At 37.9% G+C, this 13687-nt stretch overlaps 2 protein-coding genes across 8 annotated transcripts; one reads left to right on the plus strand and one right to left on the minus strand.

The window, feature by feature from the left end:
- The first annotated feature begins 267 nt into the window (after positions 1-267).
- On the plus strand, positions 268-8146 carry LOC122023375 (transcription factor GTE9-like). 7 transcript variants are annotated; one of them, XM_042581441.1, is made up of 12 exons: positions 296-406; positions 3673-3741; positions 4170-5267; positions 5399-5441; positions 5513-5638; positions 5721-5782; positions 5881-5902; positions 6028-6087; positions 6170-6282; positions 6427-6493; positions 7617-7726; positions 7790-8146. In XM_042581441.1, the coding sequence occupies exons 3-12, from the start codon at positions 4527-4529 to the stop codon at positions 8051-8053; spliced, it is 1608 nt and encodes a 535-aa protein (XP_042437375.1). In that variant the 5' UTR covers positions 296-406; positions 3673-3741; positions 4170-4526; the 3' UTR covers positions 8054-8146. The 7 variants fall into 7 exon arrangements, with proteins under 7 accessions (XP_042437372.1, XP_042437377.1, XP_042437378.1 ...); XM_042581438.1 differs by lacking the exon at positions 3673-3741 and having other exon boundaries at positions 268-406; XM_042581443.1 differs by lacking the exon at positions 3673-3741 and having other exon boundaries at positions 268-406; positions 6173-6282.
- Positions 8147-8591: 445 nt separating this feature from the next.
- LOC122024581 (probable 5'-adenylylsulfate reductase 1, chloroplastic) lies at positions 8592-11400 on the minus strand. Its single transcript, XM_042583236.1, has 6 exons — positions 11115-11400; positions 10752-11037; positions 9788-10136; positions 9567-9701; positions 9150-9473; positions 8592-9060 (listed from the first exon to the last, which is right to left on the minus strand). Exons 1-6 carry the CDS (start codon positions 11179-11181, stop codon positions 8830-8832), a joined length of 1392 nt encoding a protein of 463 aa, XP_042439170.1. The 5' UTR covers positions 11182-11400; the 3' UTR covers positions 8592-8829.
- Between the last annotated feature and the right edge of the window lie 2287 nt (positions 11401-13687).

Consider the following 13687-nt stretch of genomic DNA (forward strand, 5'->3'; position numbering starts at 1 on the left):
ATAGATTAAAAATATTTTTAAAAGTATATTAATTTTAATTACAAACGAAACTAATTGATAAACCAGGGGGTATTTCATAAATATGGTATATATGATTTGGATATTATGAAAATTAGATGCGTAATTTAGTTAATACTGAAATGGTTCTGTAAAATGCCGTAAAATTTTAGCAGGTTTAAAACAATATCTAAACTTTGGGGGTGATTTTAAAATTTTCTTAATTATCAATCTATTTATTCCCACCAACCTCACGTGTTAAGCATGTGACTCCGCTTCTCTATCCCCACCCTCTCCTGGGATAGCGTAATAAACACTCCTGGCCGAATCCTCGGTCTCCGACGCTCTCTCCTCGCCGCTCTCGCCGCGGGCGAACGAGGTCCGCTTCGCCCTTCCCACCGAATCCAAAGTGAGTCTCGCTATCTCTTCTTCGCCCTCCTTTCCGTCCATTGTATTCCAATCTTTGGTTTCCATGCTTGTAAACCGTGGAATATCACCGATTTCTTGGAGTACGATCAGTGATTCCCTAGGTTCTTATCTGTTCTTTTGTTTTTTTTTTAAATTTCTTTTTGCCTTTTGTCGTTAATGGTATATTTGATGCCTCTTTTTTCCGGACGTTCTTGGTTTGCTTCGCAAATAGGGTTTTAGGAAGCCCTAATTTTTGTCACTCGTTTTTCAATCTTTAAGTAGGTTCAGCTAATCTTGGTGTTTCTTGTGTGGAAACATCTTGATTTCTTTGATGGACTGCAACTACAGTTCGTTGAAATTGCTCTTGTTCTTTAGGTCGCCAAGATCTTGATTGCATCTATTGTTTCTTTCCTGATGCATGTTAGTGACAAGAAAGTATCATGCCTAGGTATAGGACTGGGCCAAGGACCGACGAGTATAGTAGCGAAAATTGCAATCTGGATCTTAGGATCTTATGATCAAATTGATTGAACTCATCCAGTTCTCAAGTAGGATTTCAATTGGGCTAGGACTTTATGAACCTACAATTTGATCGTATGCCTATTTCTCATTCCTATATAGGATTTTGGTCCCGACAATCTCTAAGTAGGTTAGCTAATCTTGGTGTTTCTGGTGTGGATACATCTTGATTTCTTAACTGAAATGCCTATCAGGAATTCCTGAGGAAAGATGGGTTGTTTTTCTTCAAGTGTGTAGATTTATCTGCTCCAACTAAAGGAAGTAGTGGTAGATTGATACTTTGAGAATATCTTTAATTGGAGTTGTAATTTAAAATGTTATCATCCTTTAAAATTGCTCAAGTTCATCAAGCCACCAAGATCTTGATTGCATCTATTGCTTGTTTCCTTGATGCATGCTAGTGACTAGAAAGTGTATCAAGCCTAGGTGTAGGACTAGGCCAAGGACCGATGAGGATTGTAGTGAAAATTGCAATATGAATCTTAGGATCTTATGATCTTATGATCTGAATTGATTGTATTGATCCAATTATCAAGTAGTATTTCCATTGGGCTAGGATCTTTTCTATGCCTATTTCTTATTCCCATATAGGATTTTGGTCTCGCCAATCTTGACTAGAGAGAATATATTTACATTCAATTCAACATTTTAAAAATTTACATAGGATAAACCGATAAACAATTTTTTTTTGTACGCGTCATATCATTTGAAAATATTTTCAATTATGAGGCTATAAGATTAATTTTATTTATTCTTCATAATATTGGAATGATATTGTTTAAAATGTTTGTATTAATACTGTATAATGGAAGTTAATATGTATAATAAATTACAAATGTCAAATACATTCTAAAATATTTTAATTTAATTGTTGGATCATACAATCCTATGGTTTGGACCATAATTTGTTGCTAGTTAGGATTTCAATCTTGGCAATTGCTGATGAGGTCTAGGTTTGGGCCCAACAACGATTGAATAAGAGTGAGTTTGCTCGTTGACTCTCACAACTCACTTAAGAGTGAGTTTACTTGTTACAACTGTACTTTGCCCAAGTGTTTTTCTTTTGGTTAAAACCTCAGTTTATCGGATGCACTAACCCACGATTTGCTTCACATGTCATTCTTCACTCGATCACTTACATAGTCCATCTTTTGCAACTCTTGTTAAAGCTACCAACTTAATGCTTCTCATCTTGCAGTCCATGTGCCATTTTTCACTCATTCACTTACATAGTCCACCTCTGGTAGCTCCCAACAAAGTTTTTTAACTTAATACTTTTCGTCTTGCAATCCCTTGGATGTCACATATTATCCTTATCTGGTCTTCATCCTTCCCCGCCAGCACTTCTAGCTAGCCAACCAACGCAAACATAGTTGTGTCAAGTTAAAGTCCTTAACCTTCATGTGCGCTCTACCAAGTCCCTGCACAATTTCATCCACACATTAGTAGCACAAACAAACTTAACTTAAATTCCTTGCCAACATATTAAAACTCCTTGGTCAAACATGGGCACTTAAAGCACGATTGCACTAATAAATCGCCAGTTTACTTGTTGGCAGTTAGGGCAAACCTAACTAATGTCAATCGACTCAATACCTATTTGGTCGAATCAAACCCATTTGGTCGACTTAATCATGTTCAATTGGATAAGATCACATATGTTAACAGATAGTTGAATGGTTGACTCAAATCCATTCCAATTGACTCAAATGGATAAGACTGCCAATTTATATACTTGCTTTAATCAATTCAAACAAAATTTAGTCAACAAAAAGCAATCTAATTCTGACTAGGTATAATTCAAGCCTATTCAGTCAACTGAATATGCTCAGAGACTTTACTTGCTTATGCTTTTGTAAACCTACGTAAAGCTTTGGGATTGAGCTTGACATCAACTCTGACGAGAAACTCATTGTTCGTTAGCCTAAGGCATTCAACAAGACAAATAGCTCAAAAATACGAAGCATAAGATTAGAATTCTTACATAATTTGACAGTTCATTGTCTTTAGATTTCCACATTGTTGCAACTTTATATTGCTAAGAGTACACCTCTCGTAGAGAGGTCCCAAATCCTTTGGATACACCAAACCCTTAGCTCATTCTCTATGTTATTCTTCACTATGTCATGTCTACATAGGTCACTTCTTGTGTCTATCATTAAAGTCATCAAACTAACTTCATGCTCCTCATCGTGCAACCTCTCAGATGTCCATACCATTCTTCGTCAATCTCTAGTTAACCTCTAAGTCGTCAACTCGAACAGCATGGCTGCACAAAGTCAACTAAGATGATTCGACCTCATTGAATCACAATCTCCTCAAGCTTTATAAACATCCTACTAAATTTATATAAACTTCATGCACGTGTCTTTTGCATATATCAAAATATTGCGGTTGAACCTAACCACTTAGGCCGTGATGGCACTAACATGTCTTAAACGATGACTTGATATCTTGCTTTATTATTTCTTGTCTGGAAACAAATTGAAGGAGACTTGATGCTTATAGCATTAAACTCAGTTTTAGAGTAATAATCATGCCATTTTGAATCAATCAAACAATTTGGGCCTACAACATACACTAGCAATGTTGAATTTAAGAGCTTACTTGGAAAGAATTGCCATTAGACGTGGAAGCTACTGTTTGTTCCATTCACTTCATTATAATCTTGAACTTGCCTTTTATATAACCTACATTTTTCCTATGGAGTATATATTTATCTATTTCCTCTTTTCTGTTCAAGAACAGATTCTGTTGTAATTTGATTCCCATAGTTCAGCAGCTGCTTTCCTTCAGAAACAAAAGTACAAGTATCAGGTTTTCACTTGAAATGATAACTCGGAGTTGTATTTGTTTTTGTATTTAGAACTGATAGTTTCCCTTCTTTAACATATATTATTCTATATAAGTTATAGTTCTTATAAGTTATTCTTGAGCAAGTTGTTTGTTAACCCCTGATCTTGTGTCTAGAAATCACAGGCAGAATTTTCATATGAAGGATGCACTTTATGTTAACTTTCTATTTAAGCATAAACAGAAATGAAAGTAATATTTTAGGTCATTCTCATCTTCTTACTTGTTTCACGATATAATTTAGTTGCGACTCTTCGACCAGTTCTGCTTTCTATATACATGTGATTGAGTTGTAAACTCTTTATGCCTCTATGGACACTATTTGGTCTTTGATGTCTACTTTATACAGAGGAGTGATTGCAAGTTGTTTAGGTCATCATTTTATTTGACAGGGAAACAGTTAATCTTTTGGATGCTACTTCTTAGTTCTTTGAGCTCTCTGCTATGCGTCTTGCTGGAAAAGTAGTGCTAAAAAAGTTATAAATGAATCTTATTCCTGTGCATTTAGTTCAAAATTGCAAAGAAGAGAGAGAGAGAGAAGGCTGTATCAAATTCTGAAGAACGAGCTAAAGAATCTGGACCTGAATGTGCATCTGAAAGTGTTGTATCGATCAATTCCTTCTGCAGTCCTTTGCAGCAACCATCCTTCACTTTGGAGAATCAAGCTGTATTGGGAAAGAGAAAAATAGTGCCTGAAGACAATCCAAAGTCTTAAGGACTGTGACGAGTACTCTAGCGACAAAATAAACATGGTGCCTGAGAAATCTGATACAAGATCTGCCATAACAGGTGTATCCAAAGGGGCCGCACTAGGAATTTGGGATGCCAAAGATGAAGGTACATGTGAGAAAATGGATTCCACCAAGACTAGGGAGTGTGCTATTACTTTGAAGGCGCTGATGAATCATCCTGTTGGCTGGGTCTTTAACCAACCTGTGGATCCAGTGAAACTAAAAATTCCAGATTATTTTTCTATTATCTCCAAGCCAATGGACTTGGGTACAATAAAACATAGACTTGGAAGCAAGCAGTATTTGAGCACTTCACAATTTGCAGCAGATGTAAGGTTGACATTTTCTAATGCAATGCGGTATAATCCACCTGGAAATGAGGTTCATATCATGGCTAAGAAATTAAACAAGATGTTCAATGTGAAATGGAAATTATTGGAAGCAAAGTGGAAAAAAGAAAGTATGGGTATTCCACTATCAGTGACAAGTATCATGGAGAGAAAGCAAGATCTCCAGAAAAGGTCCAGCACATTTTCTTTTTTGAAAAGGACCATGACATCTGCAGAGAAACTTAAGTTGAAAAAAGAAATATCAAAATTATCAGTAAAAGAAGTGCCACCTCGTTTGCTTACTCTCCTTCGAAGCAAACATATAATCAAACAAGTTAGAGACTTAGGTGAGGTAGACGTTGATCTGTTTGATGAAGGGACTTTATGGGAGCTTTATCAAGCTACAAAGAGTTGTTTTGATGCAACTGAGGTAATAAGCTGTTTGTGTCTCTAATTATTATTATCATGCCCAAGTTTCTCTGTTATTTTTTTACACAAGTTGGTTGTTTTTTTTATTTTCAGTATAAAACAAAAACTAAAATATTCCCATTTACTGAGCAGATGAAGAAATGTGCCGGTCGACCACCGCAAGATTCTTACAAAGGTGTGGCTGTCAGTTCTTTTGACATCATCTTCACTTTGGCTCATTGAAGCTAATTGAAAGATCTGATGTAGGCACACATGATGCTGTACCTCAAGCTAATCTTGTTGATAAGCCCATGAGCCCTTCAGCCTGCAAGAGATGTGTAAACAGGCCCACCTGCAATCCTTGTAATCACTTCAGTCGACCATCATCAAGCGGTGAGTTTCCAGTTTGTTGGAATCTCCATTTTATTAATTTTTTATTATTGGTCTTTTGACATCTTTTATTTGATTGGTTTAGAACTTGGTTCAGAAAGACCTTCAGGAGGGCATTTCTTTCCTCATTCACCTACATATGATGTAGTATGAATCTGCCACTTGGGTTAATTGATTTGTCACTTCTTTTAACAAATCAACTAATGATTTTCTTGCCATACGTTTTTATTAACTGCTGTCCACAGGATTGTAGAAGAACATCAATAGGTATGCATATTGATTTTCCTAATCTCGAATTCATTATGCAAATTTTATAATCTTACTTCAAGGGTGTCTCTTTGCTTGAGTTTAAATCGTGTATCCATATTTAGGCCATTATGTGGAACTTGCAGGTGTTGGTCTCAGAAAGAAAGATACTGTACACTCCCATCCTCTTCCTTTAACTACACCTGGTATTGTTCTAGAAGGTTCCAATAGATTTCCTTCTGATTTTTGTGCTCTTCTTAGTCTTATTTTGTTTTTCTTCCCATCAAGCGGACATTGGTTTTCCTTATGAGGAACAATGGTCGCCAAGCAAAGCTCTGCGTGCTGCTTCATTGAGGAGCCGTTTTGCAGACACTATTCTGAAAGCTCAGCATCAGTCATTTGTAAATGCAACTACCTTTATTCTTTTCTAGATTTTCGGATGTGTTAATTTTTCTTATTTTTCATTTTGTTTGGACTAATGTAGAATCCTACCTTTTGAAAAGTTTGATGCATTACTTGGTTGCTATCTACAAAATTTTCATTAGGGTGAAAAGGTGGACCCAGTTAAGTTGCAACAAGAAAGAGAGGAGATAGAAAAGCTACAGCAACAAGGTAAATTTTTTAAAATAAATACTTACGTACCTTTCCTATGAAAGACATGTAGATTAAGATTCATTAGCAGCCTCCATTTACCTTCTAAAATTCTACTTCTGTAACATCTTTTATATTTGTTATCTTAATTTGTATGTTTGAGTGAACATTAGTGTCCGTTTATCTTAGAAGATGGAAGATAACTTACATGATTAAAACAATTTTAGAAAAATTTTATTAGTTCTTTTTTTTTTCTATTGGTTGGTGGTGCTACATGGGTAAGCTATACCGTCTTCTCCCGTAGCTTTACTTGCAAATGAAGGAGGGTGACTTGTATGGAAGTTTCGGTACCATATTGTGTCGTGTCAATATAATTTTGATATTTTTTAATATTAAATATAATAATTAAAAAAAATAACTTAAATATTAAATAAAATAAAATAATAATAATAAAAAATGTGTGATCGCACCCCGTGATCACCTCCGTTGGCTCACGAGGGTATTGCGATCCCATGCCGCAAGGTCGCATAGGCTTATGTGATCCTGTGGTGACCCTCGTAAGATCGCAAAGGTGACTGCGGGATTGTGAGGGCGCCTCCATCCCACGGCAGCCCACGGTGCCAGTGTTGGGCGGTGGGCGTGGGCAGAATGATAATTTTTTTTTGTTTTGTCTGCACTAGATGAAATTTTAAACTTTGGTGACTCGAACCTTGGTTATTCGGGGATGACGGACCAAAGGAAAGAGGTGCCCCTCATAGAGGGGAAGCTCGAGATAGTAAGGGGTCATGAAGGAGTGGGAGAGAATTTCTTTTCTTGTTTACAGCGGGAGTCTTTTTCCTCTGAACTGCCCATATATTTTGTTGACTAGGAAAAAAAATTCATCAACCATAATTTTTCATCATGCCAAGTACTAAAATTTCCCCCAAAAAAATCAAGTGTAAATCATTTCCCCATAAAATTAGTGTATTTTCAATTGGCTTGGAAAAAAAAAATTCCATTGACCGTCATTTTCAATGGCACCAAATACTGAAAAGTTCATGAAGTATTTTTGGTGAAATATGCTATCCCTTTAGTGTAGCTTGTTTTTATTTGGTGTTTTTTCTTGTAAAATTCACTCTTGCAATCGTCCTATTCCTTGGAACAGAGAAAGCCAGGATCAAGGCAAAAATTAAAGCCGCCGAATTCGCAGCAAAAATGAAGGCAGAAGCCAAAGTGAAATCTCAAAGAGAAGCGGCGCGCTTGGCCTTGCAAAAGGTATTCTATTAGGAACTTCGAGTAATTTCACCTGTGCTACATTTACATCATCTTTTGTGTCAGATGGAGAAGACTGTTCAGATCGATAACAGTCATTTACTACAAGATTTAGAAAATTTTGGCTGGTATCTACCGTGCCTGTCTGACATGCCTCACGAGAAGTCCTACAATTTCGTTCTTGATCGTGAAGTACCGCCTCCTTGTCATTCGAATCCATTGGAGCAGCTGGGCTTGTTTATGAAGAAGGATGACATTGACGAGGTCGATGACTGGATCTCGGAAACTGCAATTGCCGATGTAGAGGAAGGAGAAATATATTTCGGATAGTTGGTAACAAATGAGAGCTCTCTTTTATTTTTTGATAGAAAATAATATGGCCATACATTTATTTCTTTTTAGAAGAATGCTCTACTGGTCAGGTGAAAAGGGAAGGAAGTGCTGTCATTTAGGGCGAACGATTATGATTTTATTTTTAGGAGGTTACACGTTCGGTTGTCTTCGTCGTCATCATTGATAATGCTTTGAAAAGGTTTAATTTCAAGGTGAGTTATGCTGAAAAAGAGAGGAAAATAGTTGAGGGTTTGTAAAATGTTATATATATATATATATATAGTGCATATTGTAGATTTATATTTGATACGATAGCTAGCTTTAGTTTTCAACTTGTTTGCACTTGCTGTGTTGTTTACTCCTTGTAATACAGGATGAAGGAAAGCTCATTACAACAAAACACTATGCAAATATCAATGACAATTTTATAAGAATTTACCATATAAATGATATTTAGTGATGTATATTATAGTTATAATAATATTATATCATATTTATAATAATAATTTACTCTACCATTTCAACCTTAAAATCGTTGTCAAAGCAGAGCATGGATAAAATGAAGTAGGCAGTGGGCGATCACCCACAAATTATACATCTGGCAACAATGAAGTTGCTAAGTAACATACTACTACCACTCGGTAGCAACCACAATCTTCTATATCATCATCAGAGGTCGAGTGTCGACACTCGAACAACAGCTAGGATCCAGCATAACACACAATCTAATACCACAAAAACTACTGGTAAAAGACTAGGAGGACGGGGGTTCATCATCTGAGAGCATTCACAAATGCTAGGAGTGACTCGACGTCCCGCTTCTCTGACGGATATTTGATTGGTTTGGACATAGTCTTTGGGAAAAACAAAATTGTAGGGAAGCTTTTCAGTTGCAGTTCTTCCTTTGCGAATGGCTTCTGATCACCATCAGCCTGGAACTTTCCTACTTTGATGCCCGAGCCAGAGAGTTTCTCCGCCAGCTCCACGTACGATGCTTCCATCGCCTGAATTAGAAACCAACCGTCGGTCAGTGATCGCTACCTTGAGCTAACATCGTGAACTTGATGAAGAAAAGTAGACGAGTGTTTCTTACTTGGCAGAATGGGCACCAAGGAGCATAAAGGACGACCAGCCATGGCTCCTCTCGCTTCTCGAGTTTCAGCAAATTCTCGATGCCAGGCCTGCTGAGATTGTAGATGGTGTTCGTCTCAAAGATATCTGGTATTCCACCAACACCGTTAGATGTTACAACTCCGTTGCCATTGGAAGCCGACATTCCTCCCTCTTCCTTGAGGTTTCCCTTGTGGAGTCCACACTCCTTGGCCTTGGCATCTTCCCACCACCACCTACCTTCACGCTCATGCTGACCCGGCAAGACTGGTCTTGTGCAGGGCTCACAACCGATAGAGACGTACCCCTGGACTCAAATCAATGGGCAATACCATAACATAAGAATCTGAAATAAAATCTCAAAGATACTGCATGATCCAAAAGGCACAAGGAGTCTCACCTGCGAGTGCAAAGTGTTCACAGGAACGTTCATGGTTCTTAGGAAATTCCACATATCTTTTCCATCGACATTTGCAACAGGGTTCCACTTTATCAGGCTGCCGAGACCACCGACCCCTTCAAACACAGGGTCAACCTGTATGCACAAACAGATCAATTCGATAAGTTTAAACTCTGATCAGAACAAGCATGTAGCAGATACATCAAACACAAAGTGATTACCTGAACAACAGGGATATTGGCTCTGGTGCCAGGGGATTGATCCTTTCTCTGCCCAGTGATCCACGCGCGGAGGCCTTTCAGCATTCTCCTTAGAGGTCTCACCTTCCTCACTCGGCAACATTCCTGGTGCCCGTCTTCGTAAAAGGAGAAGAGGCCTTTGCTTCTGACAAGGGCATGTACTTCCCCTGCGTCAGGAAACATGTACTCGATGTTGATCCCGTAGTGCTTCTCTACGGAGTCAAAGAACCTGTATGTCTCAGGATTCAGCCTTCCAGTATCAAGGCTGAAGACTCTAAATGGCCGACCAGTTAATTTTGCATATTCTATCAAAGCTACATCCTCGGCTCCGCTGTTCCAAAAAAACTCCCGTGTCAGTTATAATCTTCTGTCTAAAGGTTTTCAAAAACGAGAATAATATATGCTTCACACGAGCATAACAATCAAAAGCAAAAGATTAACCTTCTTATACTTATCCAACAAATCGTTATCCTGAATCACCTTAAATCATAAATAAACAAATCATACTCTTTTACAGTGAAAGATCTTAAATCATAAACATACGCATCATGCTTTAAAACTTTCATACTATAGTCTTCAGCAAGACAGCTGGGGAAGGGGACTCATTGAAAAAGTTGCCTCTATGCATTCTCAGCTCTTAACCTAGGTGATCTGAATCTAAGAGTTCTTCTATACTGCCTGTTTAATCTCTCAAAGTGTTTGATTTGTTGGTTTACAGACATTCTCACCCCTGCCTTAAAACTTAAATTGCAGTATCATAGTTTATCAAAAACAAAAATATGAATTAGAAAGGAAAATAATGTTGTTAGTGCAAACTACAAACAATCAAACAAGTGTTGTATTGAATTTCATAAATAGTACCGCTTGTGTAATTCGTGGTAAATTCAAACACAATCAATATCCAAAACAAAACCAGATCAGTAGATAAGAAATAACGCCTCTTAACCTGAAAGCAATGGCGATTTCGTTGCCGAACATCTCCAGAGCCCGATCTATGATCTCCAGCGGAGAAGCGATCTCGAGCTCCTTACCCAGCTTCTCATAATCGACGGTGTTTTCCTCTCCCACCGCGGCGCCGGACGCTTCCACCGCCGCCGCGGCGCGGACGGCCGAATCAGCTCTCTTGGTAGGCTCCAAGGCACGGCACGGCCGCGCCAGCATCAGCCGCCCCCTGGGACGGACGGCAGCTGCCGCCGCCACAACCGATGCATCCTGCCGCTTGACGGATCCAACTACATAGATCCGACAAAAAAAATTCGAGAGTTTGAGAAGAAAGAGGGAATCCACGAACGCACAGAGGCGCACGTACCTGACGATTCTCGGGAAACGATCGAATAGGAGGAAATGGAGCTGCCGAAAGCGGTAGCAGACGCCATTGTAGTAGCGAAATCCCTAAAAAACAAGGAAGAAGCAGGGTTGTGAAGCTCCTCTGTTTGCGCTCGTGCCACGGAGAACTGGATGGTCGAGGGAGGAGTTAAATAGGAATTCGCCACGGAAGAAGAAGGGCGGTTTGGATTCAATGAATCTGGACGGAATTGCGGCCGATGCCCACTAGGGCATCCTGCGGCCGTGCTCGTTTTCGATCTGAGAAAGGCAACCTTTCGAAAAAGGCAAGACCACAAGCTAATTTTTTAATTATTAAAAAATAGGAAAAAAAAACGCAGGGATATTTCGCGGAGGCGGACGAGGAAGAAGGTCGGACCCGTCGGAAGGTAAAATGCATGGCGTAAGTGCTTAAGTGGACCGGCAATTTTATCAAAGTACACCTCTAAAATTGCCAATTCTCTTCTGTACCCCTGTCGTTATGAGTAAGGTAAATATATTAAGGTGACGTTTGGTTTATGGATTTGGAAATGAGGGAATTGATTCATTCTCAAACTTTATATTTGGTTGATGGGAATAGAATCAAAATTTTGAAATGAAATCTAAAAACTTATGTATGGATGAAACTCACCCCTTCTTTAGGCTTTGATGGAATAGGAATGTGAATTAAGTTTTAGACAAAAATACTCTTAGTATATTTGTTCAATTTTTTTTAAAATTTCACACTCTCTCTCCTTATTCTCTCTCATAATATTTTATCTCTCCTTATTTTATCATCACACTTTCTCTCTCAACATACTTTCTCTCTCCTCATTCTCTCATCACACATTCTCTACCATTTCGCCCCCACGGGCTAGATCAGCTGGAAGAGTGTCTGACGCTTGCAACGAAGGTTCAGGGGTTGAGGGTCGCCAGTTGCACACGGGCGTAAAATCTCGGTCTGCTGAGCTTTAAATTCCACTCGACCCCAAGTCACCCCTCCTGCCCAGCTTAACCGTGATTTACCCCCGTTAAGGTGGCGGTTCCACCTTTTTTTTTGCAACATTCTCTACCATTTTCTCTCTATATTCTCTCCCATCATACACTCTCTCTCCTCATTTTTCTCTCTCTTCATTCTCTTCCATCACACTTTTTCTCCCATTACACACTTTCTCCTTATTTTTTCATCATACTTTCTCTCTCATCGTACTTTCTCTCTTAGCATACTCTCTCTCCTCATTTTATCTCATCCCACTTTCTTTCTCTCTCATTACACACTTTCTCTTTATTTTCTCTCTCATCACACTTTCTCTCTCATCACACTTTCTCTCTCATTATACTTTCTCTCTCCCCAGTCTCTCATTTTCTTTCATCACACTTTCTTTTCTTCATTTTTTTCCATCACTCTTTCTCTCTCAACCCACTTTCTCTCTCATCGTACTCTCTCTCTCTCCTCACCTTTTCATTTGCTCTCATAATATTTTCTCTCTCTTCATTTTTTCCATCACTCTTTCTCTCTCAGCATATTTTCTCTCTCCTCAATTTCTCATTTTCTCTCATCACAAGTTCTCTCTCTTTATTTTTTTCCCATCACTCTTTCTCTCTCGACCCACTTTCTCTCTTATCATACTTTCTCTCCCCACTCTTTCATTTTCTCTCATAATACTTTCTCTCTCTTCATTTTTTTCATCACTCATTCTCTCTCATCATACTTTTTCTCTTCCCAATCTCTCCTATCATGCACTCTCTTCTCATTTTCTCTCGTCATACTTTCTCTCTTCATTTTTTCCCAACACATTTTCTCTCTCATCATTTTCTCTCATCATATATTTCTCTCACATTTAATTTTCTCTCTCATCTAATTGTTTCTCTTATTTTTCTGTAAGGGTAAAAAAGGAAATTTATGTTCATTCCGATTGAAAATATTTAACTAACAAAACATTATCTTTAAGAATGATACCCAAGCTCATACTCACTTCCATTCCATAATACTATGATACTCATTCCCATTCTCATTCCTAGGAGAAAACCAAACGCCCCCTAAGAACAAAACAAAAAAAAACTATATACTCTAGGTATTTATAGACACATATGTGAATTTTGATGAATATCCTATCTCAAAATTATATATTTAAAATTGCCAATTGAAGATGTCACCGGGAGTCTTACCTTCACTTCCGTAATTTTTATCGATCTTCTCTTATCCACGAGGTGCTTCATCATTTTTTTAATATAATTACTTAACAATGAGGTATTTAGTCCATATCATTTATGTCGTGGCATCGGGAACTTTTGCTAAGAATAGGGGAATCGGAGATGATTGCTGACTACTTGGTGGTATCTTTGGTTATTCAACTTTGCTGATGACTTGGGAAGTTTCAAGACTACGGACTTAAATTATCAAATTTGAACTAAAAATTTAATGTTCATGAATGATTGAATTATCAAAAAATAATATATATGAAAAATATTCCTGAATAATTTTATAGATTTTTTAATATTCTTTTCAAATCTAATATTTATAATATCTTAAAACTATAGAAAATAGTATAAATTTTATGAATAAATAAATTTTTAACA

The sequence above is a fragment of the Zingiber officinale genome, chromosome 9B (assembly GCF_018446385.1).
Source record: "Zingiber officinale cultivar Zhangliang chromosome 9B, Zo_v1.1, whole genome shotgun sequence".
Classification (NCBI taxonomy): Eukaryota; Viridiplantae; Streptophyta; class Magnoliopsida; order Zingiberales; family Zingiberaceae; genus Zingiber; species Zingiber officinale.